The following is a 27,152-nucleotide window of genomic DNA, read 5'->3' as shown; positions in this document are numbered from 1 at the left end:
GAAGGTATTTGATCAAGTCTGTCACACTCAGGTGCTGAACAGAATTCACATGATAGTATTGCAAGCTTACCACAGAATTCACAGGCCTTATTACATGAACCTCTTGTTGAAAGCCTTCACTCAGTAATGTCAACTGTATGTTATTTTTTTCCTCAATAGCCAGCTGTCTTTCAAATTTTGCCCGTTTTATTAAGACTATCCAAATCTAAACGTTAAGCAGTATTGCTGAGCTTCATCAAAGTCCATAATAAAACTTCCTTATCTAAAGTTATTTGACAAAGAGGAACAGCCTCTAAAGGGAAGGTTTGTATATGAGCTTGCTTTTCTTTTGAAACTTTTCTAGTACAAATGTTTAATGTTAAACTTTATCATTGTAATGCTTACTCTTCCAGACATTTGAACTATGTCCTCATTTACTTTGAGAGAAATGACAGACTTAAGACTACATAACTTCATATCCTTCTCAAGGAATAACTTTGCCCCTGCCAGTAAAACAAAACAGTTAAAACAAGAAAATGTAGTTTACTTCTCTGAGGGCTTATTGCTGAAATCTGTCCTTGAAGGATAAGATTCCTGTTCTCCTCCCTCACAAGTTTTGCAATTTTATATTTTGGTCGAATACTCTTAAGCTCATTGAAGATTGGGTTACTGACATCCAGCATTTTGTTGAGAAAACTCTTTGCATATTTAATGCAAAAATAATTGCTTTCGTTGGTAAATTGAAATGCGTAAGTGGTTTATCAGCTGAACTTCTTTGTCTTTTGTTTAGGGTGCGCCAGTTTATAGAGATGGTGAATGGTACTGACAGTGAAGTGCGGTGTTTGGGAGGCCACAGTCCAAAATCTCAAGATAGTTACCCTGTTAGCCCACGGTCATTTAGTAGTCCTAGCATGAGCCCCAGCCATGGAATGAATATTCACAGTTTGGCAACAGGAAAAGGGAGCAGCACACACTTTTCTGGTAAGTTGACTTGGAGAATATACCACATATATAAAGCTTTGTCTATAATTTCGAGTATCAGGAAAAGTTACAAACACTAAACTTGCAGACTGACAATTTGTTTTGCTTTAGAGCTGAGACTGAATTCTCTCTCCAAAAGAATAGTTTTAATGATTTAAAATATATATTGTTCTCAGTTGTTTGGGAAATGGAAAGTATATAAAGGGAATCAAATCTTTTTTGCATCTGCTCTTGCTTTTACTAAGTATTTGCAAAGTAGGCTACTACTGGATTTTAAGAAATGATTGCTTCTGGGAAATGGTTGGTGAGGATTCTGAAGTGAATTTCTCTTGTCCTTTTGATAATAATTTGTGGTTCAGGCAAGGTCGTATAAATCCAATAGGTTGTGTAGACTGTTTGCTTCTTAGTGTGGTTGTTGAGTAGCAGGTGGAACAGGTCCATAAAGGTCCCTTCTAACCTCAACCATTCTGTGAACTGCTGAGGTAGAATATTGTATAGAAAATACCAGGAGCTTGGTGGTAGATTTAAATGAGAGAAAAGGGCTTTCTGCAGGCAGACAAATTTCAGTCTGCGCAGCTAAAACAGTTCTGAGAGGGTCTAGATGGTCTTAAAGCTTCATTGGCAAGACAGGAAATGTTCAAAGCTGCCCCATGCCGATGCAGAAGGTCCGAGTGCCTGCTCTTCCATGGCAGAGAAGAGATTGGGCATGTTAAAGTGGTACTTTAATGTGCCGTCTTTGAACCCAAGGCTCTTTTGCTAGCAATTAGTGAACATCAACTTCCAGTTTTGTTTCACTGTGAAATCCAAACTGATGATGATATGGGGCTTCCCTCTGTACCAGTTGCCGTTGGAAAGTCAGCGGCTTCGCTTTTCTCCCTCTTTCTCGCCTGTGTTCTCATGCATTATCCCACTCGGATTTTCTCTGGTTTCTTCAGGTGGCTTGTTGTAGAAAGCACCTCTAATAAATTTCTAATTTTTCAAACAGAGGCACCACTTCATAAACAAGTTGACAAATGTATTATTAGAATTGAGGATTGGGATTTCCTAGGTGGCAAAAAGTGTTCGTCTAATAAGCACTCCCTGTGACCTGTCTCTATTAGAAGATACTAGGGAACTCTGCTTTGGGGCTTGAAAGAACTGGGAATTACATGTTTGCTTCAAATAGTAGTTTCTTGATTATATTTTAGAAGGGTCAGATGAGATATTAGCCAGGCATAGTAATTTAACAGCATGGTATAATTTTATTTAGCAAAGCACGGTATTAGCAATTAAAGTAATTATATGGGGAAGAGGGGAGGCTATATTTAAGTATAGCAACATGTGAAGTGTTTTCAGCACTGAATTTTATTGCATATTGATCAAGAGAATTATGTAATTAAGAATTAGTAAGATGAATATCTGCTTGCATTCTTAATGATTACACTGGACTAGAAGAGATTTGCAGATCTCTCAGGAATGATGTATCGATTCTAAAAAGTTTGATTCAGTTTTATATTTTACTGATAGCTATGCCTGTTTCACCTGTACAAATCAGTAGTTACAAATCAGTTTGTAGATTTTTTACAATTGTAAAAACTTTTTTTTCAGGTTTTGAAAGTAGTTGCAGTAATGGAGTAATATCAAATAAAGTGCATCAATCTTATTGTCACAGTAAACACACGACCACCAGCTTGAATGTACCAGAACTCAACAACATAAATGTATCAAGATCACAGCAGGTTAACAGCTATTCCAGGTGAATAAGCTTCAGATGTTTGTAACTTACCTTAAGGCTTGTGTTGTCTACATGTTTTTATTGGAGAGAAGAGTTTTCAGTGCAGTGTGATTTTCTTTTTCAAGGAGAGTTGAAATGTAGCAGCCAGGGGTAGATGAGAAGTACTGCTTCTCCCACAGCTTGTTATATAATTGCACTAGTGTGGGGGTTTTTGTGTGTGGTTTAGCTTCTCAAGCTCAATAGACTGTTGTTTTTTACTGTTTGGTTAAAGAAATGCAATAAGCAGAAATAAATTACTTTCCTTATAGCAAGTTATGATTAGTTATGAAGTTGTATAGTGAAGACTAACTAGCTCTTTAGCACTTGGGATTTTAATTTAAACCACTGACATTAATTTGAGTATCTCCAAAGCACACCATTTTTGGAAAGGGGTAGCAAGGAGTGCTATTCTTGGAGGAGTTAACCTGTGCTGTTTGAATAGGATAGGAGATGGTTTGGTAGTGAAAAGTTATCCAGATACTCTCCATTAGTGGCAGTATTTGCAGAGTAAACACAATTAAGAGGCACATGAAATGTGGACTCTCTTCCATTTCATATATAATGAGAATTGCTTAACTCCAATCACTGTCACTTGTGCAAACTCATTCAATTCAGAGAATGAAAATAAATGTATTAATCAGGGCATAATTATTAAGCTGTAGGTTGCACAGATGCCCCAGAACCTAATTTGATGTGAAAGCTGTAAGTACTTGGCTGGGTTGTTTCCAAAATTAGCAATTAGGATGTGGTGATTGTGTTGGTGATAATGAAAAATACTTCAGTTGGATAGTGATGATGGGAAAAAAAAAAGCATCTGCCAAGAAGCTTTGCAGTGTCGAGTCAACTTTGGGATTTTTCACAAGATGAAGACAATTCCTTTGCTGCAGTGTTGCCCAGTCAAAGAGACCTTTTGGTTTCCTTCTTGAAAGGAAACTGAGTATTCTTCAGTAGTGCCAGAAGCAAGCTATAAACTTCTAAACTGTCTTTTTGACCTTGGGAGAGGTTTTTGGTTGTCATCCTTCCTGACTTGAGGGAATTGGCTAGGATGTATTGTAACTATCGGGAAAGCTCAGTCTCCAAAGCCACTCTGGCATTTTCATCCAGAATGTACCCTTTTCAAAAAGTGCTTTTGTGCTCTGCTGTGAATAAAGTACATCGAGGAGCCGTATGCTCTGAAGTTGTCTCTGAACACCTCTTAGTGTGTCTCAGTGTACTCAGTATTTGCTTTGGGCTTTTTCTTCCTTTTCCCTGGCTTTCCACTGAAAGGGTTATCGAGAGACTGAGGCTTTTTGAAAGAGTGATTTATCTAAAGAGTTGTTTACCTAAATAGGATATTCTTGAAGTAGTCTTCGTACCTAGTTAACTGTGTGCAAAAAAATGAAAGTAAGAATAGCAGATTTTCTCAATGCATTTTCTCCAGCTCTTTGTATGTACAGATATCTAAGCAATGTAAGAACTTCTTAGAGTATATTTAGAAGGTATTGTACTACTTGAATACTGCTGGACATGCGTTTAATATTTCAGCATCTGAAAATGTTATTTCTCTGAATGCTAATGTTGGTTGCGGCATATTTAAAATCCCTGGTGCTCTGGCATTACCAGTTGTGATGAAGAAATCAGTAATCCAACTTGGTCATATTTAAAAACAGTATTTTGATAGCCAAGATGAGGGAGTACTGTGCTGATGTTGTGAAAAGGGTAACCTAAAGTACTTAAATGTGAGTGAAACTTTTTTCTGTGTGTTACTCTCTTTGCAGCAATGATGTAGACATGGAAACAGATCACTACTCCAATGGGGTTGCTGAGACTTCATCCAATGGCTTCCTAAATGGTAGTTCTAAACATGATCACGAAATGGAAGAATGTGACACAGAAATGGGTCTGCAGTGATATTTCTTACATTTTTATTAAGTGATGGCAACAAGGTTATGTTTTTACTTGCAATGCTTCCCAACTTGAAAATTAGGGACGTTAGCTGAAAACTTAATTTTGTATTGCTGCTCTTGTATGTAAATCTTATAACACTGACTTAGGTGGACTGATGTTATTGTGAGAACAGGGAGAAGTAGTCACTGATGCTAGTTGTCATATCCATGAGTTTCTAAGAAAATACCTTTGAGAAGAAATCATCCTACTTGTTTAGCCCACCTAGGTTAGGGCTGAAAGTTGCTTTTCCCTCTTCCCCCCCTTCCTTTTATCCCCATGGTCCTCACGGCAGCTTAACATGCAGCAGTAAGAGTTGAAACTCCAAATCACTTGTATTGAAGAATGCAAAATATCGTGTAGGTGTTAATTTTAAATGCTCAGGAGAAGATTTGGGAATTGAGATGTACAAGAATGTTTTCCACCAAAGAAATATCCTGTTCTACATAGTCCTGCTCTAAAAAGTAACCCTATTTTACTTTACCTGTTTCATATTCAGTCATACTTGCTGATGTGACAAATGAATTTTTATTTAATTGCCCTGAGTGCCAGCACGCCTTAAAAAGATACTGACTGTTCTGTCAATTACAGCGCTAACCAAGTGTCCCTGTCCAGTGATGCTGGAGGCAGGCAGGTGACTTAAGTGCGCATAGGCTGAGACTTAGACAACGGTGGTTATTACTGGTAGTATCTGAAAAATGGGAGATTCCAGCCCAGCCATTTCTGCATTTGCAGAACTGCCTTTTTAAATTGATCTAAACTGTCATCAATTATGTAGCTTAAATTAAACACGATAACATTGCTAGTAAACATTCAGAATACAATAGTACTTACCAATATCTATGAATGTTTCATGGTTCTGAGGGCGTGCGCTCTTGCTGATTATGCAGTTTGGCTGGTAAATACTACATAACTATTCAAAAGCAAGTATAATTCTGTTACAGCCCTGAGGGGTGGATATTCAGATTCCTGTACTGTTTCTCTGCATTACGCTCTGAAACTGGATAATAACAAGGCCTCGTTTCTGTGACAGAAAAAACAAAACACTTCTTTACTCTCTTGCAGCCTTTTCCACAGAGGCTTGCTGTGACAGACATGAAGCAGCTGCACAGGGCGCAGAGTTGCTGCTTTTTCTTTTATTATTTTTTAATGTAGTTTTCAGCCTTTGGAAAACGATGTCCTAGATTGGGCTGCAGCTAGCAACAGACACCACTGCTTGAAGACTCATGAGTGCTCCACCTCTGTTCTAAAAAAAGAGTTGCTTCTCAAAGTACATTGTTTACACCCCACAGTTTGAGAATTAGTTGTACTATATTTTTGCTTTCTGAAATACTCTCTTTATTGCTCTGTATGTAATTTGATGTAGGCAGTTTTTTCAGAGGTGATATGCTTGCTTCTCAGAAAAAAGTGAAAATGACTATTTTATTCTTAAGTACCTGTTGGAAATAGTGGTCAGTATCTGTCATTATATAGTAAGGTTAAAATGGGAAGGAAGAATGGTTTTGTAACTAAAGTGTAGATCAAAATTCTGTTTTAACAGTTAGTGCCATTGATGGGGGAAAAAAGGCAAGGAATGGATATATCTCTTCATACAGGCTACTTTAGCTGTTAAAAAAGGGAGACCTTGCTGAGATACCAAGGGTTTGATTTGTTGTTCATAAACTATTAATATCCTCTGAAATCACTAGTACTGGGAAATACTGTAGTATACAGCAAAGAAAGTGCTTCTGATGTTCCCCTAGATTACAAAGGAAGCCTGAAATAGCCAAGTTATTAAGCTAATAGATCTTACAAGGGGTATGAACTGTATATTAGATCATTTAGAAAGACTTCAAATATATGAAGAATTTCTGCTGGTGATTTTGTAGCAGTGTCCATCTTGGCAGTTTGGGAAGTTTAAGGGTTTTTTTTATTTATTTATTTTTACCCTATTTTGGCAGTTTGAGATTTGGAATACCTTAAAAGTGCAATGCCAAACAATTAAAAAGGTGCACAAAAGAACTGTGTGCGCTTCTTGAACTAAAAAGCAGAGTCTGCTTCCCCAGGAAGCTTGGCCTGTATACTAAATTGTACTGGGGAAACTAAAAGGGTGTGTATTTAAGCCAGCCTTTCTTTAAAAACAAAACAAGAACACTTCTCGCTTAAAACTGGGTTTATAGTGCAGTTAATTGAAAATTAGCCATGGAAAAAAAAAGGCATCTGTGGACAGACTTTGCTGTTAACAAAATCCCTTAAGATACTACTACTTAAGGAACAATTCAACAGTGCACAGTATAGCGATACATTTTGCCAAGATCTCTGGCTTTACGTGTTTCACTTGGAGAAGCCCGTTTGCATTGATTTCATTCAAAAGATGATGGTCTAGTTCCATAGCTTTTATTGCCAGCTCTATTAGCGGTGATGATGACGGTATCATTCTTGCAGAAGTAGATTCAAGTCAGTTAAGACGTCAGCTGTGTGGTGGCAGTCAAGCAGCTATTGAAAGAATGATCCATTTTGGAAGAGAATTGCAAGCAATGAGTGAGCAGCTAAGAAGAGAATGTGGCAAAAACACAGCGAATAAGAAAATGCTAAAGGTATGCTTAATCTTGCAGTTATGTCATTAAGGTGAATAATGCCCTGCCAAGCTGAAACTTTTCACAGTGTACTGCATTAAAATGTTGTTTTCCTTTAATTTTTGTGGGTTTTTTTCCAATAGATGAAGTATTTTAGTCAGCGGTGGAGTAGTGCTTTCTCCCATCTTTTCTTGTAGCACATTCATAAAGATAACTTTCGTAGTATAAACAATTAAAAGCAGAGATGAAATTAGCAATTCTGTCTCTCACTTCTTCTACGTAGCTTGCCCTCTTGTATAAATATAAAAATGCCATTTTCAGATTTAATGATAAAAGACCCCTATGAAAAATAAGAGATTTGAGGATGCAGTGCCTGAAATGTACTCTTTGGTGGGTGGGGGTAAGGCAGGTGTTAGATACAGAAACTAGTTTACCTTGACTGGAGGCTACACTGGAAAATAATACCAGAGACTGACTGGATGCGATTTCCAGGTTGAGTTCTTTCTCCCACCACTTTAATACTGCCAAATTGGTCTGTGTAATTTCCAGTCAGGCAAAATAGCACTCGCTTGAAATGGAAGTGCTGTAATGGTTTTTTTATCCCATTGTATTGAGGGGGGATACCAACAACCTTTATTATTCTGAGTCAAAATGGGTTTTGGGGTTTGAAAATTAACATAACTTTCACTAGTAAATACAGCTGTGAGATTTAATGAAAATAATCTTTCCATAGGATGCATTCAGTTTACTTGCATATTCAGATCCCTGGAGCAGTCCTGTTGGAAATCAACTTGACCCGATACAAAGAGAACCTGTGTGCTCTGTACTTAATAGTGCAATACTAGGTAAGGCCTCATGGTTTTATGCTTGGTACTAGTGCCTTTCCTTCAGGAAAGGTAGCACTGCTCATCACTATACGCTGTCTGCTGGGCTTTGTGCTGGGCTGACTGAGTAATGAAGTAGTGATACATTATTAACTTCCTCAAAACTCTCATTCTGCTAACAGACATTGCCATAATGTAACTGCTGTAAAACCCTTTTTTTCGTTTTGAAACAAAAAATTGGCTTGCTCACTTCTGGTGCTATGCAGGGAATTTTAAAATACCACTTCACTGCTCCTGCTCTGCCTTAAGCTGTGGCAAGGTTTACAGGTAAATACAAGAATTCTGAGACTTGAGCAAGCTTAAATTTAAATTTTCATTGTATTACTATGAAAATAATCATGTGTTGCAACTCTGCCACTGCTAATTCTCTTTCAGAGACTCACAATCTGCCAAAGCAACCACCACTTGCCCTAGCAATGGGACAAGCTTCGCAGTGTCTGGGATTGATGGCTCGGTCAGGAATTGGATCCTGTGCGTTTGCCACAGTGGAAGACTACCTACACTAGCTATGCAGTTGAAGATCTGAAATGTGTTGTGGCATATTCAACGTGGAAAGTAGACCAGCTCTGCTGACTGGAATTTGGAATTTTAATTATGTACTAAGGACAAGTCTGTCGCTTTATGTTGCTTCCTAGTTTACAGCATGATGCAAATGATTTCTAACTTAGGAGAAAATTTCCATCCTTAAACCTCTTGGACAACTAAGAGTTGAAAATATCACTGATAATGTCAGACATCCAAATTGACAATTACAAATCCTTTAAACGATTGTCCAAAACAAACCAAAAATCCTGCTACTCTGTGGTGGGACGGAAGAATATAAAACATGGATGTATTAGCATGTGGGTGATGTAAATGTCAAGCAGGATGACTTGCCAACCTCCACCCCCATTGTTACATAGTTCAATCAATGTAATTTGCAAAATGCATAAACACCTGATGGTTTGGATATATAGTGTTGATGGGAAGAAATGATATTTTTTAATGTGTACTGTAAAACTTGAATTACTCAGGAGCTGAGTGAATATGTTTGTTGCTACTTACAATCCCAACCTGTTGATCTTAGTAGTTTTTTGTTTTAACATGGTCTTTTCAACTTTGTTTCCTTGTTTAACTACAGACAGCTTCTGTTGTGTAGACTCACCAGTTTAACTGTTGTATTATAACAGTATTACATGTCAACACAGTGTGGTTATGACCTATTTATATAAAAACCAAATATTTAGTCAATTTACAGTCTTAATTTAATCTTTGTACACCTTGCATTTTTAAAAGTGCTTAAATAGTACTATATTGCAATAAAATGTAGTGATACCATAATTAACCAGCCATTAAAAACTTACTTCTACATATATGGTAGCATGGACTTGTATGCTACATTTTCTTTGTCCTAGAGTTTTATCCTAGAATAGTGGTTCTAACATAGCCCTCCTAAAGCACAGTGGTTCACCAGTCAAACCTGAGACACCACTTCCCTACATCAGGTTACTGCAGTGGTTGAACTGTAAGAAGTTAGTGGTTTAATGTGTTCTTGCCAAAAACAAGTTTAGCTAGCATTGCTGAAGGCAAGGCACTGAGTTGAAGCTTCTTCAGTACCTGTAAGCCTCTCCCAAGATGGAGAAAAAGCTGTATTCCTTGAAAGTAATCTTCAGGCTGGACAGAAATCTCTGCTACATAAACTGACTTAAGGATTTTCATATTAGGACACAGTTTTTTTTGTTTTAAGAGAGAGACAGATGAGTGAAAAAGCAGGAATAATTTATTGTTATAAGAAATGCACCATCCAGGTCAGCAGCATGTACAAAATCATTCATCTTTATTCTCTGCCAGCAATAGATGCCAGCTATATCAAACTGGTCTTGTGTAACACCTGCTGTTCTAAATCAGTGTTCTAAATCAGTCTGCAGCTGAAAGCTAAAGAGAGTCGTGGGGGATGAATGAGAAGGAAGGAGGAAAAAAAAAAATTCTCTTGTTACAGGCATGTGCTGAGACATTAACTTTCAGTACAAGTCCTTGACAGCACCTTCTGAAAAAGCTGTCTTCACACGAGACTCTTCATCTTTGCTGCGAGCCAGCATTTCTTAAACTTTGTTGCTTTTTCCTTTTCTTCTAGACCTTAAAAAAAAACCAACAACAACCTGTAGCATTTTCTTGGAACATGTAGCTGAGGAGCAGCAAAGCACAGATTACTGTAGCATTTCAAGCCTAAGCAAGAGACTTGATGAGAAAGTTAATAAGCAGACTCTGACTACCAGGGATTAATAATTACAACTTTTCTCTTTTAAATTTTATGATCCTCACAGACTCTGCTTACATGATTGACTAGGAAGCAGGCTAGAGCTGATGTATGGGTCTATCTTCATTCTTGTAATTTTGCATTTTTACAGGGAGAAAAAAGGCCTATTTTGTCCCTGCTCATGCAAAAGTTTGGGGAACTTAGCATCCCTGCAGTATAATTTTATACCTATTTAAAGATTATATAAAATAGCCTAGAGTTTATAGACTGAAGCAACAATTAGTATGATGATACTTAATCAGGCAAGTAAACACAGCTTTAGGCCCAGCTGCTGTTTCTTAATGTATGAAAAAATGAGGTATCATTTTTGGAATAGTGTCCTGTACACCCTCCCCTGGACATGGAATGTCCCTAGTGGAACATTCACTACACCGTGCTGCAGTGTCCTGCTTCCCCTCCCTCACTATCAGGTACTTTCATTAGCAAACTACAGTCCCATAACAAGCATGAAAGCTATATAAGGGGGGGAAGGGGGGGGGGGGGGGGAAAGAGCAGCTCAAGTTATACATGCATAAAGAAATACCTAGTTTGCATTTTGACACTTACCCCAAGATTTGTCCACAAACTGAACTGCAGCTTTTTTAACTGGGTTTTTCTTGTTTTCAAGGGAAAAAAACTCATTTGCTGAAATGGAGATGAATGTTATTTACTGATTTTATCACAAACAAATCCAGAAGATGGATACAGCACTGCATAAGGAAAACAGCTTACCATGCATTCTGTTAGTGCCTGGTCCATAGAGCTGAGTGTACAAAAAGTCTTTGGCTGTCTGTTGGTGGAGGCCTGTTAAACTCTGATCTTTTAAGTGCACAGCCATATAGTTTCCTTTTGACCTAGTTAAACAAACAAACCAATAAAAGGAAATAAATTCTGGTAGCGTGTTTAAAAAGCCAGAACAGTAGACACTCTAATCAATATTTTGCTACTTCAGCACAACAGATGGTTTCTGATTATCAGCCAAGCTTTGTACCAGTGTAGTTCTGACATGAAAAGCTTTTTAAAGAAAAAAAAAAAAAAGCACCGGGGGGGGGGGGGGGGGGGGGGCTGTTGCTAAGACCCTGCCATATATGCCTTCATTTTGCTATTTTGTTAACAGCGCAAACAGGAGTTCTTCAGGAGTCTTGAGCTAGTCCTGCCAAAAGCTAGCGTGGCTTTCCTCTAGAGAGGTGTCAGGCACAAAAAAAATACATGCTCCATAACCAGAGGTCATGGACTCTGTGTAACAAAACTTTTAGGGCTGCCCCAATCTCATCCCCTTTGTAAGAACAGATCCTTAATTTCTGTTTTCTGCACCTGAAAAATGAATGATGAATTTCTCTGATGACTAAGGAAAGCTGACACACAAACATTAATTCCCTTATTCCTCTATGCCGCTACTTTGCTTAAAATTCTAGGCATACACGAAAAAAGCAAACACAACAAAGAGGAAGGCAGGCCAAAACACATTTTTAAGAGTTCATCTTTGCTCCTGTTATTAAAGTTATGTCTAATAAATTTTGAAATTAATTCATTGATAGTAAATTGATAATTAATCATTAAATTCCTATAATATGCCCCCCCCCCCAAAATAGTGTTAGCCAAAGGCATAATTCATAAAAAAAGCAAAACAAAACCATGTACAACCAGCCCCAAACACCTGCCTGCACCAGGCAGAGCAAAGGGTCCACAAGCTGTCCAAACCACAGGACTTGCTATGAGGAACTGCAGGTGGGAACATGCACTGCCATATCCAAGTTCATGTCAGGTAATAAATAGCCTCACGTGGCCATGCAAGCTCTTGAAAGACATGCTTGGTTTTAACAAACACGCTGTTTCAGAAGCACATTAAAGTGGCCTTTATCGCATAATATACTTTCAATTAGAGGAAGAGCAGGAATACCATCAAGTGAAAAACAGAGTACTGCGATCCAGTGCTAAAACAGCAGCTGCGATACCCTCCCCAAATAGGCAGAAGCAGTCCTGAAAGAGCTGCACTGTGTCTTCTGCTTCCAGCATACCTGGTACCCCTTGGTTTGTCTTTCTTGAGCTGTCCTGGAACATGTCCATCGCTCTGCTTTGCAGCCCCAGCTTCAGGGTGTTCATCTAAAGCAAATTCAATAGACAAAAGAAAAATTTCCCACATATTATGAATCAAGATTCATGCATAAAAGAGTAACAGCACTGAAATAATCATTAAGCTGAAAAAAAAGGAAAATTTTAGTCAGTGCCAACCGGCCTTTCCAGAAGTTCTGACTGGCAAGAGCTACAACAGGTTGTCCTCAAAGAAGGGCTGTTACAGGAGGGTAAAAGGCCAGAGCAAGCCTTAGGGGCCCAGCTGAAGTACAGCTATTCAGCTTTCCTATTCTTATGCATCAATAACAAAAAACTGATTCAACATAGGATAACCATTCAATGCAACAGCTATGCAACGCAGTACCCACAAAGCAGAGGAGTCCACAGTTGGCCTTGTTCTATTAAATAAACACAGTGGAGACTCAATGTTTAAAGCATCATCCTAAGCTCATCTCTGTTTTGCCAATAATTTTTTTTTAATAATAAAAGGAAAAAAAAAAAGCAGCACTTACTTACTTACACACACTTGCCATCCATGTAATTATGGGAGGTTGGAATGAGAATTGTGGGAAAAAAAAGAAAACCCCAAACCAAAGCAAAACTTTTTTTGGGGGGAGGGGGGTAAAGTATTTTGAAGTATAGATAAAAAGAGCTAAAGTACTCATGAGTATCCAGAAGTCTGGTTTTCTAGCTGAGGATTTGAATAATGTTATTTAGTTTTTACTGATACCATTAAACGACAGTATTATGTACCCAGTACCAAGGTAATTAGCAGATATACCTATGAATAGGCTTTATGACTTAATTGAATACTAAAGATTAGCCTGTTTCTAGCAATTCTAGATTTTTTATACTATAATACCTGCCTATTATTTCCTTAAACAGTTTGGGCTTAAGTCATTGTACAGTTTAAAAGGCTCTGGAATCAGAGATTAAACATGGCCACTACCAACTTTAGGTTGGTATTTCAATATTTTCCCCTGGCACTAGACAACCAGTATGATCTATTCAGGTTGCTGGTTTCTGGAAGAGCTCTGTAACAGACAACTACCTTACCACAGCTATAGTACAGAAAAGAAATCCTGAGATATATGAAGCAGTGTGCTGTTAAGCTAAACAGGAGCATACCTTGGTCAGCTGCATGAGTCACCTCATTTTGTCTATGAAGCAAAGAAAGAGCAATAGATTACTTTCCAGTGTAGACTCCCTTTATTTAGTCAAAGCCACTGAAGCGCATACCGCAGCAACCACGGGGCATCTGGGGGGAGACACTAAGCAGCATCACGACATCTGCTTCCACCGCGACCTCCCAGCCCAGAACCCGCACCCAGCCCCCCGCCCTCGCGCTGCCGCTCCGGGGCACCGCCACCGCCGCTTACCCGCCGGACGGCGCGGCGGCCAGCTCCTGCAGCACAGCCTCGGGGAGCAGCTTCCTTCTCTGCGGGGGAGACGGCAGTCAGGCGCGGGGCTGCCCGCCCGGCGGCGGCTCACGCGGGCCCGGACGGGCCGGGGAAGGGGGGGAGAAATGAGGGGGGTCCGCGGTACCTTCTGCTCCTTGAACAGCTCGTCGCGCCGCCGCCGCTTCTCCTTCCGCAGCTCCTGGTGCCTGCGGGGAGGCGGGGGGCGCCGTCAGCGCGGGAGGGGGGGCGGCTGGGGCGCGCGCGCGTGGCAGTTGCGGTGGGAACGGCGGCTGGGGCGCGCGCGGGTGGCCGTTAGGGGGTAGCTGTACCTACGCGCCGCCTCCCCCGCGATCTTCCGTTCGGTCTCGGCCGCGGCCCTCGCCACGCCGAAGGACACCTCCTCCGGGGCCTCGTCCGCCTCGTCCTCAGAGGAGAGCGGGCTAGGGATTGCGGCAGGGCCGCCCCCCGCCGCCCTCCTCTCCCGCCCGGCGCGCCGGACCATGGCCCCTCACGCTGCGAGCCCGGCCCGGAAGCTTTCCCTCGACTTCCGCCGCGAGCGCCCTCCGCTACGGCTCCCGCGCATGCGCCCCCGTCGCTCGGCACGCGCGCGCGCCCGACCCCAGCACACCCCGCGCCAAGGCCCCCCCCCTCCCCCCCCCCCAGGCCGGAGCTCGGCGCCTCGCGGCCCCGCCGCTGCCCAACGGTCCGCAACCGCCCAACACTTACCAACCGCCCGCCGCAGCCACACACAGACACAGGACGCCCTCAGCGGCTACGTGCCGTCTGCGCCCCTGGCAGCGACGGGCCCGGACTCTCCGCCGCCGCCGCTGCGCGTTTATTGCTATGCCGACCACAGGAGGGGGTCAGTCCGACAGGACCGCGGCCCTTCCACCCCCTCCCCCCGCCACGGTGCCCCCCACCCCCCGCCGCCGCTCGTGGGGAGCGGCACCACCGCCCGGCTTGTCCCCGAGCGCCCGGTGCCGCGTGGGAGTTGGTGCCCGCCGGGCTGCGGCCGCCGCGGTGCTGCCGTGCCGCCTTGCGCCGCTCCCGGCCTCCGCCGCGCTCAGGAGATGAGCTCCGTCTCGTGGCGGGCCAGCGCCGGCGGCAGCGTGGTACCACAGGGGCCCGGGAAGTGAAACCTGGAAGGAAGCAGCTTGGTGAAGGGGCAGGTAACGAGCGCACGGAGGTGTTTTCTGAAGAGTGCCTAAGCGCACGGGGCACACTGGTAGCTAGTCCTGCTTCTGAAAGGGTTTTTAGCCATTCTAGGGCCTTGTGACACATACCTAACAGGATGAAAACCCTCCTAAATAGCTGTTGGTCTCTGTTGAAAACTTTTGTTGTGACATAGTAAATTGGATTTCAGCCCTGTAAACTTCAGCTTCATGTTTAAAAAAATACAGCTGTAGCTACAGTGTAGGTTAATAAGAACTCATCTTTTGTTTTGTATCAGAAGAAAATACCGTTTCTTAAGCATTGGGGAAAGAAAGATTTTTTTTTTTTTTAACGTTCTAGGCATTTTAACAATTCAATACAAGAAGACATTGAGGGAGGAGGGGAAAACTAAAGCATGTTAGTTTAAAACTGAACAATTTTACCTGAATCTATTTGTAGCAGGAGTGGCTTCCATATTAAATTCTGCAACAGGCACTCCTCTGGCAGATACCTGGGGGGCAAACATAGCGGCAGGATACACCACAGAGGAGGTTCCAACCTGCAGGAAAGGAAACAAACAGACAAAAAAATCATGAGTGTAGCAGGCTGGTATTTAAACAAACAAAAATCCCCCATCCCCAAGCCTTCTCAGCCCATTGGATCTGCAAAGCAACCACAGCACATAAGATCCACACAGAAACAAAATCAAATCAATATAAATGTAGTGTCACTGCACATTTAACCATATAAAATAGTACGAGAATCAAGAATTGTTTCTCTAATACACCCAAAGAAGCCTTTTTGTAGACTATAACTGTAAATGAACAAAAAAAATCCCCAAAACACACAGGGACTGACTTTGCTTTCAGTGGTGTTTCAAAACATCCTTCTAATATTTGGGATTACTTTGTGAAGGGTACATAATAATATTTTGAGCAAATGTTTTAGCTGGCAATGTGCAACCTACAAGACAGGAAAACAACCTTAATAAAACAAGCAGGTGGCAACAGCTAGTTAACCTGTTACAATACTGTGTAACCTTTTTTGTTTAGAAAACTCAAGCATCAAAATAATCCAATTTTCCAGTGTTTGAGAAATCCAATGGCTAAGCAATAGCTAAGCTGTAACACTGTGTACAAAATTTCCAGTTACTGCTAAATACAGACAGCACATGCCAGCTGATCAAGATGCACACATGCATCTCAAATACACCTTTGCATACCTGAGCAGTAGATGTAAATTTGCAAACTCCATGATCTTTTGATGTATTACATTTGACACTAAAGCAGTCCATCAGAGGGCTGTAGGTCACTCAGGGAAGTACAGATGCATCTCTTATCCAGGAGGTGCAATTTCTTTAACTTGACTTCCCTGCTGATTAACAGACTAGGTAATCAAAATATCACTCACTACCAAGCAGAGGTCGCATATGTCAAGTTCTTTCTCAACCTCTGTGAGAACGTCAGCATCCAGGGTTTCACCAAACCACACGACGTGGGGGCGAAGAAGGCCATTGCAGCCATCTTCCTCGCACCTATTTAAAAATCACAGCAGTACAATGTTATGCTTATGACATGAATATTTCAACTTGCAAGAAGGCAGTTTTCATTTTCATTTGGACGCACTTTATGTTTCTTCACTCCTCCTCCCCTTTCTTCCACCACACACTCCACTGCCTCCTGTGTTCCCTAAACTATTTGCCAGATAAAAGACAGCCTATGGCATAGCTGTTTCCACACTACGTGTGCGCTGGACTGGTCAGTCACACAGAACAGGTTGTTAATTAAATATCTGAGTTGAACAGCTGTTTGTGTCCTCCCCCTACTCAGCTCCTGCATTTCATGAAACTCGTAAGAACTTAATACACTACAGATCTCTGCCTCTGTCAACTAGAAACTGGCCAACAGGTTTTTAAGGAGAAAGTGAACTGAAAGACAGAAGCATCACATTAGCCTCATTTCCTTAGGAAGCAGTTGAAAAATACTATAGCTTCTTGCTATTTACAATTAGCTAAGCCATTCTAAAAAAGCAGCATGCCATTTTTAAAGCCATTTTTAAAGGGGCTATTTGGCAGATATATCCAAAGACAGTATCACACACTCAGTAACCAGAGGAAAGTGCTACCTGAAAAAAAAACCCAGCAGCTCATTGTGTAGCACTTAGCTCTTAATGCAATTATCCTACTACCCCACTTACAACAAAATCCATTAGTTTAGGCATTTTTAACTTGATACTTAAGTATACAAACATGCTATCCCTTTATCATCATGATAAGCTTTCACTGCACACTTCTACTATCTTGTGTCCCCACAGCATTAAGTTTAGATTTAGACTGAAGTATCTGGGACAAAGTCCCATGCCTTATCCTTCTGTAGAATGTGCCCTTCCAAAACTATGTGAACAGTACTATAAGCTTTTGATATACATGAAGTATGAAAAGGTAACAGCAAGTAATAAAGCGGTCAATACATACCGAGGAAGCTCTTCAACTGGAATCTCAACATCTTCTATTTCAGGATCTGGAGCCCTGAAATTACAAAATTGGAATATATATTCAGTCATACAAAGAGCACTTTGTATACCAATAAAAACTTAGTATTCTCTAAAGCACATTCTCCAATCAAGGAATCTTTGTAGTCAATGGAAACACCTACTACAATCCTAAAAAAGCACACAGAAGGCATGTAGGCAAATACCCAGAATTTTCCTAGAGCTAAGCAAACTGTAATAAGCTTGTAAAAGTCTGATAATGGCAAAACAAATATTTATGTAGCTATCTAGAGATCTGGTGAAATGCAAAGAGGAACAAAACCCAAAAGTCCATGGGTATATGCCTGTCCCTTGGATTTTTTGAATGATAAAGAGGAGAGCTAGAGAAAGGAGACAGAATGATTCTTCTGCAACATAGAAGAAAATCTGGGAAACTGATTTTTAACTCCTGATTGCTTCACACATCCGTATTCATGGAAATCTTAGTGATAAGTTTAAGTATGATAGCCACTTGGTGCAAAAAAGATGCAGAAGAGGACAATCCATGCATCAGAGTCATGACAGTCCTGTTTAAGGAACAAACATCTGATTAAAAAAAAATGGAAGGAGATGGGAGCAAACACACATTCTCAAAGAGTAAAGTAAGTTAATGTCCAATATGAGAGTTCCAGACAATCTGAAATTGTTTTAATAAAAACATAAACAATATTGTGCTTATATTGAGATTATCAGTTATTCATTTACCAGACTTATCTATCATGATATTAGAGGCTCTACTGAAGTTACCAAACAGTATACCCACATTTCAAAGCACTTGTGTAAATTTTCAGCATCAGTACTAATACAGGAAAAAGAGGTGGCTGGCTAAAATTGCAGTACACTTCCAAAATGGCTTCTTTACTACAGAGGAGCAGACAGAGTGGGAAATACAGAATTTACATGACAGAGGTTACCCTTTTCCAGCCAATGCCGGACATATGGGACTCTTGTAATCTGCAGTCACATTTCCACAGTTGGTGCACCGGGTTTTAAATAAGCTACCTGAAATGCACAAATTAAAAGTGTCAGCTGTTAGGAATCAAACAACTGCTCTGAGGCATGGCTATGCAAGCAAACAGTTATGTTTATCTCAGGCAGTCTTTATTCAACATTGAAGACTACACCTTCGGAGTTATTTAATGCATGAATGTAACAATCAAGTGTCGAAACCTGACAGCATTATAAATGAGACATTATTTACAGAGTGCATATACACACGTCTGTTTAGCAACCAAGATGATCAGTGTCATCATTATGCACAGACCAAGCAGAGCAAAGACAGAAGCACCCCCTTCAGCTGAAAGGCGGCAGTGAACAATAGCCACAGCCCCTCTAAGCGATGATTTATCATCTTGTTCATCTCATGACATGAATATTACACAGCCTCACAACAATAATCAGAGGAAAATTAGAATTATATGCAATCTTATCGAGGTAGATGATTTCTGTTCATTGTTTCTCCTCTTAAAATGGGAAAATTTTGTTAATGCTAGTTAATGTTACATGCTAGTCACCACTATTTTGTTTTATGCAAAAAAAAAAAAAGCTCAGAAGTATACCTCTAAACTTTTCTAGAGTTTATGTATTTTAAAGAATAAGGATGAACAAAATGACACTATACTCATCAGAGTAAGTGAACAAGATACTTTGGATGCTCTATTCTTGGATTCTCAACTACAAAATAATTTGTGCTGGTATCCTCTGTGCAGACCACACAGTAATGATGGGAAATCCCATTTAAATCTTCACAATAAGTTAAAAAGCATCATAGTACTACTAAATCTTGGAATTGCAAGGTCTTTTTTTTTTAAACGACATCTATTTTTTTCTGCCAGTCTTTTTCCTGCTCCCTTCTCTCCCTCTTCCCCTCTGCCCCCAAATTGTGCTGTGCAGACAGGTAAGCTGATTCTTACCGTGAATTTCTAAGAGGTGCCTCGTGCCTGCCTTTCTGTGTAGTTCATCAATGTTCTGTGTAATGACCACAACGCTCCTTCCTTGTTTGCTCAGTCGTCTTTCACACTCTGCAATGGCAATATGTGCAGGATTTGGATGTTTATTCAACATCACTTCCCGGCGGTAATGATAAAATTCCCATACGCGAGAAGGGTTTCTGGCAAAAGCCTCTGGGGTAGCCAGTTCCTGAAAAAGACATAACCGTTCACTCTAGTAACAGAAGTGGAAGGAAATCACCCCTCCTACCCTTGATCAAGCCTGACAGCATATCACCATTCGACTGTTACCTGGATAACAAGTCAATCAAAAGCAGATCATTTCTAACCAGATACAGTTGACAAGAATATAGATCGATAGCCCTTGTCATCCTTACAAGACAAGTCAAAGTATCTTATTAAATGAGGAAATAACCTGTATCAATAAAGTGCACAACTGTACTGATATAAAAGGGCTGAATATTAGCATTCTGATGCAGAAGGAATATAGCATTTATACACACACATGCTTTATTTGAATCAAGTCACTCAAAGTCCACCTTTACATTCAAGACATCTGGAAAACCTCACATCTCTGACAGTTTCTAAATTCATCAAATCTTTCATAAATGCTATCATAAAAAGAGCATATGAGAAAAGCAAACATGATAGCAGTTTTTGGAGTAGCAATTATTGATAGTAGAACAATTATTCGAAATACCTGCAGTACAACACAGTATCAGACTCAAAAGGCACCCATACTACTCTGACACTTGACATCTTGTTGCCCTCCTCTGCACCAGCCACCCCACCAGTGTCTGCTTCTGCCTCCTGTCTCAGTAGCTCCCAAGGCCAGCAACATCAACCCACCAAGAGGGCCAGAGCTTGTGGGACAGGTAAAGGCTGTGAGGAACCCTGCCCTCCCCCCCAAATTAAAGGAAAAAAACCTGAAACATTCTTAAAGAGTATTACTATATTATGAGAAACAAAGATTAAAAGAAAACCGGTCAGTATCATCAGTACTGTCTTTTACTAAATCTGTAAACGTTTCCTAAGAGTTCAAGACAGGAAAGGTCCCATGAGCTAGCAGAAGAGCAAGGATGCCAAAAGAGCAAACAGTGAAGCTGCAAAGCAGCAAAAAACCAAGGACAGTTAGAAGACACAGAGTTGTCTGCAAAAGTATTAGTTTGCCCAAACAGCTGATAAACCAAACAGCAAAAAAGAAGCTGCAGGTGCACAAAGCAGCCACAACAGTGCATGGGGAAGGCACACAAATGTGACTGTAGGGAGAGCTCTGTCACTACCAAAACGCGGTTGGGAGCGCTTCAACCCTTTAAGGTAGCCAGGTTTTTCTGACTCATTGTACTAACACGATTGATATAAAAACAGAGGAGCACAGACACGTGCCATGAGTACCTACCTGTGCTTGCCACTTTCTCCAGAAACCTCCAGCCCCTCTGAAGGTAGGAACTCCGCTCTCAGCACTAACACCAGCTCCTGTAATAACGGCTATATGCTTTGCTTTGGCAAACACTTCTCGAAAATCGGCCATATCTAAATGCAAGGGAGGAAAAATAACAGCTGTTCAAACATTTGCACTTTTATTCAAGAGGCCGTCCAGACAGTGCTGGCAAACATATGCACCCAGAAATGGCTACCACATACACCTACCATGACTTTAGTTTCAGAATACTAATTAGAAGGGTGCTTCTTCGAGATTCTCAGAAACACTTATAAACAAACCCAGTAGGGCAATATGTATTGAACTATGAGTATATTTTATATTTGAAAGATAGAAGTCTTAAACTAAAACCCTATGCCAGATGGTACAATGATGACAACAACAGCCACCGCCACCCAGGAACAGCTTGCTGCCTAACTGTAACGTAAGATACTGGGATGAAAGAAATTTACAGTCTTCACAAACATTTAGTTATGAAATATCAGCCTGAAAATTATGGTAATTTGGGAAAAAAATGTTTCCTTCTAAGGCATCTTGCCCACTTTGTAGATTTGAAATTATATTTTCTATTTTTAACATATATTCCCTACATTTTTCCCCATATGGTAAACCAATTTGGGGAAAAGATGGGAAATTTCTTTCTCATTTTAGTAAGGGTTAAGCAAGATCAAAGAGGAAAATATAAAGAGACAAAAAGTCTTCTTTCAGTCTATCTTGGATGTTAGCTTTAAAGCAACTTATTTTAGAATCACAGAGTCACTGAGGTTGGCCTCTGGAGATTGTCTAGTTCATGTGATTGTAGGTGACCGCTTGCTCACAGCAGGGTCACCTACAGCAGGTTGCTCAGGGCCCTGACCAGTCATGTTTTAAATATCTCCAAGGGTGGAAGCTCCACAGCCTCCCTGGGCAACCTGCTCCAGTGTTTGACCAACCTCAGAGTAAAAATAGTTTCTTATATTTATACAGAATTTCCTGTATCTGTGTGTGCTCATTGTCTCTCATCCTGTCACTGAGAAGAGTCTGGCTCCATCTTCTTTATACCTCCTCATCAGGTATCTATATACACTGATAAGATCCCCTTGAGCTTTCTCTTCCCCAGGCTGAGCAGTCCCGGCTCTCTCACCCTCTCCTTGTATCACAGATGCTCCAGTCCCTTAACCATCTTCAGGGCTCTTCAGTGGCTCAGCTCCAGTAGGACCCTGTCTCTGGAGCCAGCACTGGACCCAGCACTCCCAGTGGGTCTCACCAGGGCTGAGCAGAGGGGAAGGATCACCTCCCTCCACCTGCCGGCAAGGCTCTGCCTAACGCAGCCACAGAGGCTTCTCTCTGCCGGGGCCTGTTGCTGCCTCCTGGTCAGCTCGGTGTCCCCCAGGGCCTTCCCTGCCAAGCTGCTCTGCAGCCGGTCGGCCCCAGCAGGTGCTGGTGCAGGGGGCTGTTCCCCCCCAGGGGCAGGGCTTGGCCTTTCCCTGGGTTGAACTTCAGGAGGTTCCTCTCTGCCCTTTTCTCCAGCCTGTCAAGGTCCCTGTGAATGGCAGCACAGCCCTCTGGTGTGTCAGTCGCTCCTGCCAGTTTTGTATCCTCTGCAAACTTGCTGAGGGTGCACTCTGCCCCATCACCCAGGTTATTAATGAAGATGCTAAGCACCGTTGGCCCTGGTACTGACTCATGGGTATGCCATTAGTAACTAGTCTCCAGCTGGACTTGGTGCTGCTGTTCACAGGCCTGATTTTCAGAATTTACTGCATTCTTTTAAACCCAAAAGGAGATAAACATTTATAAGGAGAGAATCAGCATAAGAGCTGAATAACTGGATAAAGAACACCAAACCCCTTATAGCCAGTCCGCTGTTGTAAACCAAACCTCATGAGCCCTGGAAGGTAACTATAAGAACACCCACAAGTCAGATCAAAAGTCCACCTAGTCCCGTCTCCTGTCTCCAACAGCTGCCACACACTGATGCCTAAAACTGCAGAAGAAATGAGTGCAATTTGGCTGTCCAACTATTTGGGGTTTTACCTGCAATGTTCTGCATGTAGTTTCCAAGTTAAGGCACATTTTAAAATTTAAACTAAACAAAAATGAATTCTTTACTACTAGACTAAACAAAGCTTCTGGAGTTACCCAACACCCTGCTCCTGAGCTGTTATAAATGCTTGAGGCCCTCCATAATTCTTGCACAAAGAGATGAGGGAGTGAATTTTAATATCCATTAGGAATATGAAAAGGAAATGCAATTAACTAGTATACATTTATGTGCAGAAATTATGAATACTAAAAACATCAACAGGCAAACACACTGACTACCACTATGTGAGGGTTTTTGGAACCAAACAGTTTATAGGTATAGAAGACAAATTTTATCCACTAGAAAAAAAAAAAACTTCACACTTTTCTAAACTTTAAAAGAATCTACAGTTTTCAATTAAACTATAGGTTTTGCCTATTACGTGAAACTCTCTGGTGTTTCAAGTCTAGTTTAACATCTGTTTAGTATACTAAAAGAAACAAATACATGTCTTACTTGAACTAGGACGAGCCATTTCCAAGCAAAACCGCTGTTTCTTTGAAGAAGGAGGCTTAAGTCCACAGTATGCTTGGGAAACCAACCTTCTGGTGGCAAACTGAAAGAGACTCATCAGCATCACTTCAAAGTGCTGTATCTGAAAAAATACAATAAATGAAACAATAAACAAAACACAAACGAACCGTTTAGTGAACGTATTTGTGTAGGTTCTCTGTATCACAAATAAAGAGAAGAGTATAAACACTGTCCATGGTTTTCTCCTGCTCTTCATTCAGCCAAGTGAAGTTTTATGTATGAGAAGCGTTCATGTATTCATTATTTCTGAATTGCAAGACAATAAAACAAAACATTTACTGAGATTTAACAGGTCTGCCATTTCTTTTTGCTGGGCACAAAGGCTATCCTAGCATCTTCAGCTTTTTCCTCTGTGCTGCAAAACACAGACCTCTCAAATCTGAGACCCCAAAATGGAGTGACCACTTTTGTTTGCTTTTGCTTCCAGTTAAGAACCAGCAGAAGAAATTGAGCCTGTTCAAAGACTGCTCAGCCCTTAAATACCTTAACTACAGCATACAAACACAGCGCTGCAATCTTTGTGTAATATGGAACTTACATGATGCTTTTAAATTTTACAGACTTATGTAAGAGTAACTTCCAGGGCGTAACTGCTAAGTCTATTTTAAGGTGAAAAAGCAAACATGTATGCGCACAAGCTGGAGAGGATTCAGAATTGGACAAAGCTACTGTCGCTTCTGCCTTGGTGAGGTACCTCGTGGTTCGGGGCTCTTTAAGCAAAGTAAAAGGCGCCGGCAGCCTCAGTCCAGGGGCCAGGGTGAACTAGCCTGCGTCGCGGGGAAAACCTTGCGGACTCCCGGTATTTAACCCCAGGAGCCCTGCTCTCAGCACGGCAGGCTGCAGCCTCTTCCACGCCCTCAGCACAGAGCCTCCTTCACATTATGCAACTCTCACAAGCAATTTAACGTGAAGAAAATTAATATTTATGTATCATAATCTGGCTTTCTCTGTATCGATAAACAGATTTCACCCCACCAAAAACACAGGTACTATCGGCTGTACTAAAGCAAAAGAGAACAGTAAACGCTCACCACAGGTAAAACACCTCCGTCCAGCCCTTCCCTCTCCTCTGAGCCTTCCCGGGTATTTAAAAGCCACAGAAATACCCTCTAGTTCCACAGCACGTTTGTTATTTCCAGGTTTCCGCCAAAGCGGAACCTCCCTCCTCGCTCCGGGGTTGCGAGCGGAGGAAGAACAGCCCCCAGCGCCGCTCTCCCCCCACCCCGCTCCGCGCGCTGGCCGGGTCGCGACGCCCGTCGCCACGGCGCAGCGCGGCCCAGGAGGCCGCCACGGCCCCGGCGCGCACCCACCTCTGCGGCAAGCCCGAGCGGAGGCCGCGGGCAGGCGGCGGCGGCCGGAGCCAAGCGCAGGCCGAAGCGTGCGGCGCAGCACGTCCCGCCCGCCCGCCGCGAGCGGCGCCGCCCCCCAGCCCGCAGCAGCCCGGGTCGGGCCCGCCCGCCCCGCCCCGCCCCGCCCCGCCCCGCCCCGCCCCGCCTCGCCCCGTCCCGTCCAATGCGGAGCGGCGGGGGAAGCGCCGGCGGCCCTGGCTACGTGCGCAGTGGCTCCACACCAGCATTAAAAAAAAAACCCAAAACACGCACACCACACAAACCCCCCGTCCTTTAGTGATTCACGCCGGTGAAGCTGAAGCCCGGGGATTGCAACAATGACACTGCAACTCAAGTGCATGGGGACAGCTGCACCGCTGGGTTATTTACCGCGAAACATGTACGTGCCAACGTCGAAAAGGAAAATTCCCAGGCAAGCTGGGCCGCAGCGCGGCACACTTGGGGGCTACAAGTGACCGCTTAAAGCTGGGGAGAGGATGATCCCCGTAGAAGTCACCTTCCCCCTTTCAAACGCCTGTGCCAACGTTTGCATTTTTCCATTTGACAGAGGGTGGTTAATGATGTTATTTCCCCAACCCCACATAGTGAGGTGCAGAGCGAGGGCTGCCTGGGACCAGGCCCCCCCTCCAGTGCCCACCCACCCCCAGGCTCTGGGAAAGGGCCCCACAGCACAGCCAGGCCTCCAGGAACTGCTCACTTCGTCCTCCCCTTCGATTTGGCTCCAGGGGCATCGTACGCTCAAGCCTTGCACACATGATGTGCATAACATTTCAATGGAGCACACTTCTTCCTTTTTCTATATAATAAAAGTATTTTATCTTCTTTAAAGCAGTGTATAGACTATAAAGCAGTAGTAAGACTATATCATTGCACTTACTCCATATATTACACTCACTCACACAGGTAATATTCTTAAATATTACCTATGTAACATGCTGATTCTCACATGGCTGCATGAGGAAATATAACATTAGTCTGCTAGAGTCTTATAGTCCAAATATATTTCATTACAGAGTGACTGACCAGAGTCCACACTGGGTTTTAAGAGAGGATCGGGGCAGGAGAGGAAGGAGGGCAACCAAAAACAAAACAAAACAAACCTACATCTGTGGAATCATAGCTTCCTTCTGCACACTGCCCTGTACTTTTTCTTTTCTACTTTAGTGGCTTATGCAATGTCAGAATTAGCACAAATTAAATTATACACAAGTATATTTGAAAAGCCAGGTGCTTTTCCAGAGTCATCAGTTTGAGGTCTGATCTCAGGCATTAAGAGTTTGCATGTTAATCAACAAGACTCCTGTACACTGCTATACTAATACCACTTAATGCTGTGAATGCCTGGAAAAAAAATCTGTCAGTTTATTTGGTTTCCACGGTTTTTATGAAGAAAGCTGTTTTTAACTTGTTTTGCTGTAGAAATGACAGAGCAATGGCTTTCATCCAGCCTCTTTCTTTCCACCCTTCCCAAATTGTATGTCTCTTAGTTCTTTTCAATAAATCTTGAGATATCATAGAGATTGTTTTGCTTTGATTATTTTAAGATCAGCAGCTCAACAGATAAGGTCTGCCCCCTGCTCATCAGCCCCCACAAGCAGCAGCAGCTTGTGCCTTCGACCTGGCCTGCAGCTGCAGGACATGAAGAGTTACCAGTGGGAAGCAGGACAGACAGGCAAAACGTCAGAAGCACTTACGGATAAGCAGGGAAAGAAAACATGCAACTGCTGCTCCCACTGGTTTGCAGCCTACATTTCATTTGTTACACTGTTCATAGAACTACTCTTCACTTACATGGCAGAATATTAAATGCTGTTTTCAGCTGCAACTGCCAAGGAAGTCTTTGGCAGGGGAATACTTGAAACAATGAGAAGTACCGATTAAACACTCTGCTTTTGCATGTTGGGGTGCACCAGCTGTTTCAGTTCTCTGAAAGCTTTGGCTAAATCTTCATAAAAGCACGTAGCTTGAAGAAAAAAAAAAGTAGTACATTCAGAAAACAAGATAAAGGCCAGTATGATCTAATCTAACACTATAACCATCTTGATGATTAAAATTACATACTACTATTTGGATTAACCAAATCACTGAGATGACAGGTTTGTTCTGCCAGCTCAGGCAAATGACAGGCTGGTTCTGCTCTGTATTGTTCAGTATTATGTTTGGGGCTGGTTTATTTTTAAACCTAGGGCTTAGCATGAATTGAATATCCTGCTTATTAGACAGTGTATGTTAGATGTTACTTAAGATAATATTTTATAAAAACCAAAAGAAAAACAATTTGCAGTTGGACAATCACCATGGCCAAAATTC

The 27,152-nt window shown here is 41.9% G+C and overlaps 3 protein-coding genes across 5 annotated transcripts in view; 1 reads left to right on the top strand and 2 right to left on the bottom strand.

The window, feature by feature from the left end:
• RANBP9 (RAN binding protein 9) overlaps nt 1–9,427 on the top strand; it is a 40,749-nt gene extending 31,322 nt beyond the window's left edge. The window contains exons 9-14 of one of the 2 annotated variants that reach the window (XM_064506989.1): nt 770–960; nt 2,548–2,695; nt 4,471–4,544; nt 7,061–7,212; nt 7,925–8,036; nt 8,451–9,427. In XM_064506989.1, coding sequence (XP_064363059.1) covers nt 770–960; nt 2,548–2,695; nt 4,471–4,544; nt 7,061–7,212; nt 7,925–8,036; nt 8,451–8,581 — 808 coding nt within the window. In that variant the 3' untranslated portion in view covers nt 8,582–9,427. Of the gene's footprint in view, nt 1–769; nt 961–2,547; nt 2,696–4,470; nt 4,593–7,060; nt 7,213–7,924; nt 8,037–8,450 lie in introns of both variants that reach the window. The other variant, XM_026112835.2, reaches the window with a different exon arrangement.
• Nucleotides 9,428–9,816: 389 nt separating this feature from the next.
• NOL7 (nucleolar protein 7) lies at nt 9,817–14,388 on the bottom strand. The gene is made up of 8 exons (XM_026112861.2): nt 14,153–14,388; nt 13,969–14,029; nt 13,803–13,861; nt 13,552–13,583; nt 12,369–12,453; nt 11,083–11,204; nt 10,918–10,995; nt 9,817–10,190 (listed from the first exon to the last, which is right to left on the bottom strand). The coding sequence occupies exons 1-8, from the start codon at nt 14,323–14,325 to the stop codon at nt 10,117–10,119; spliced, it is 684 nt and encodes a 227-aa protein (XP_025968646.1). The 5' UTR covers nt 14,326–14,388; the 3' UTR covers nt 9,817–10,116.
• Nucleotides 14,389–14,596: 208 nt separating this feature from the next.
• SIRT5 (sirtuin 5) lies at nt 14,597–24,962 on the bottom strand. 2 transcript variants are annotated; one of them, XM_064506990.1, is made up of 9 exons: nt 24,804–24,962; nt 23,416–23,554; nt 20,853–20,986; nt 19,418–19,643; nt 18,419–18,506; nt 17,449–17,502; nt 16,386–16,509; nt 15,419–15,534; nt 14,597–14,962 (listed from the first exon to the last, which is right to left on the bottom strand). In XM_064506990.1, exons 2-9 carry the CDS (start codon nt 23,534–23,536, stop codon nt 14,887–14,889), a joined length of 939 nt encoding a protein of 312 aa, XP_064363060.1. In that variant the 5' UTR covers nt 23,537–23,554; nt 24,804–24,962; the 3' UTR covers nt 14,597–14,886. The 2 variants fall into 2 exon arrangements, with proteins under 2 accessions (XP_064363060.1, XP_025968633.1); XM_026112848.2 differs by lacking the exon at nt 24,804–24,962 and adding an exon at nt 24,525–24,707.
• Nucleotides 24,963–27,152: the final 2,190 nt, after the last annotated feature.

This window comes from Dromaius novaehollandiae, chromosome 2, assembly GCF_036370855.1.
Source record: "Dromaius novaehollandiae isolate bDroNov1 chromosome 2, bDroNov1.hap1, whole genome shotgun sequence".
NCBI lineage: Eukaryota > Metazoa > Chordata > Aves > Casuariiformes > Dromaiidae > Dromaius > Dromaius novaehollandiae.
Note: the sequence above shows the minus strand (reverse complement) of the source record. Positions and strands in the feature narration are given on the sequence as shown.

Coding starts and splice junctions, on each gene's coding strand:
- NOL7 (XM_026112861.2), bottom strand. CDS start 14,325: ATGGTCCGGCGCGCCGGGCGGGAGAGGAGGGCGGCGGGGGGCGGCCCT. Junction 14,030..14,152: donor GCGGGGGAGGCGGCGCGTAG/GTACAGCTACCC, acceptor GCCTCCCCGCAG/GCACCAGGAGCTGCGGAAGG. Junction 13,584..13,802: donor GCCGCCGCGCCGTCCGGCGG/GTAAGCGGCGGT, acceptor TTTGCTTCATAG/ACAAAATGAGGTGACTCATG.
- SIRT5 (XM_064506990.1), bottom strand. CDS start 23,536: ATGCTGATGAGTCTCTTTCAGTTTGCCACCAGAAGGTTGGTTTCCCAA. Junction 20,987..23,415: donor AATGGCTCGTCCTAGTTCAA/GTAAGACATGTA, acceptor CCTTGCATTTAG/ATATGGCCGATTTTCGAGAA. Junction 16,510..17,448: donor CCAGTTGAAGAGCTTCCTCG/GTATGTATTGAC, acceptor ATTTTTAAATAG/GTGCGAGGAAGATGGCTGCA.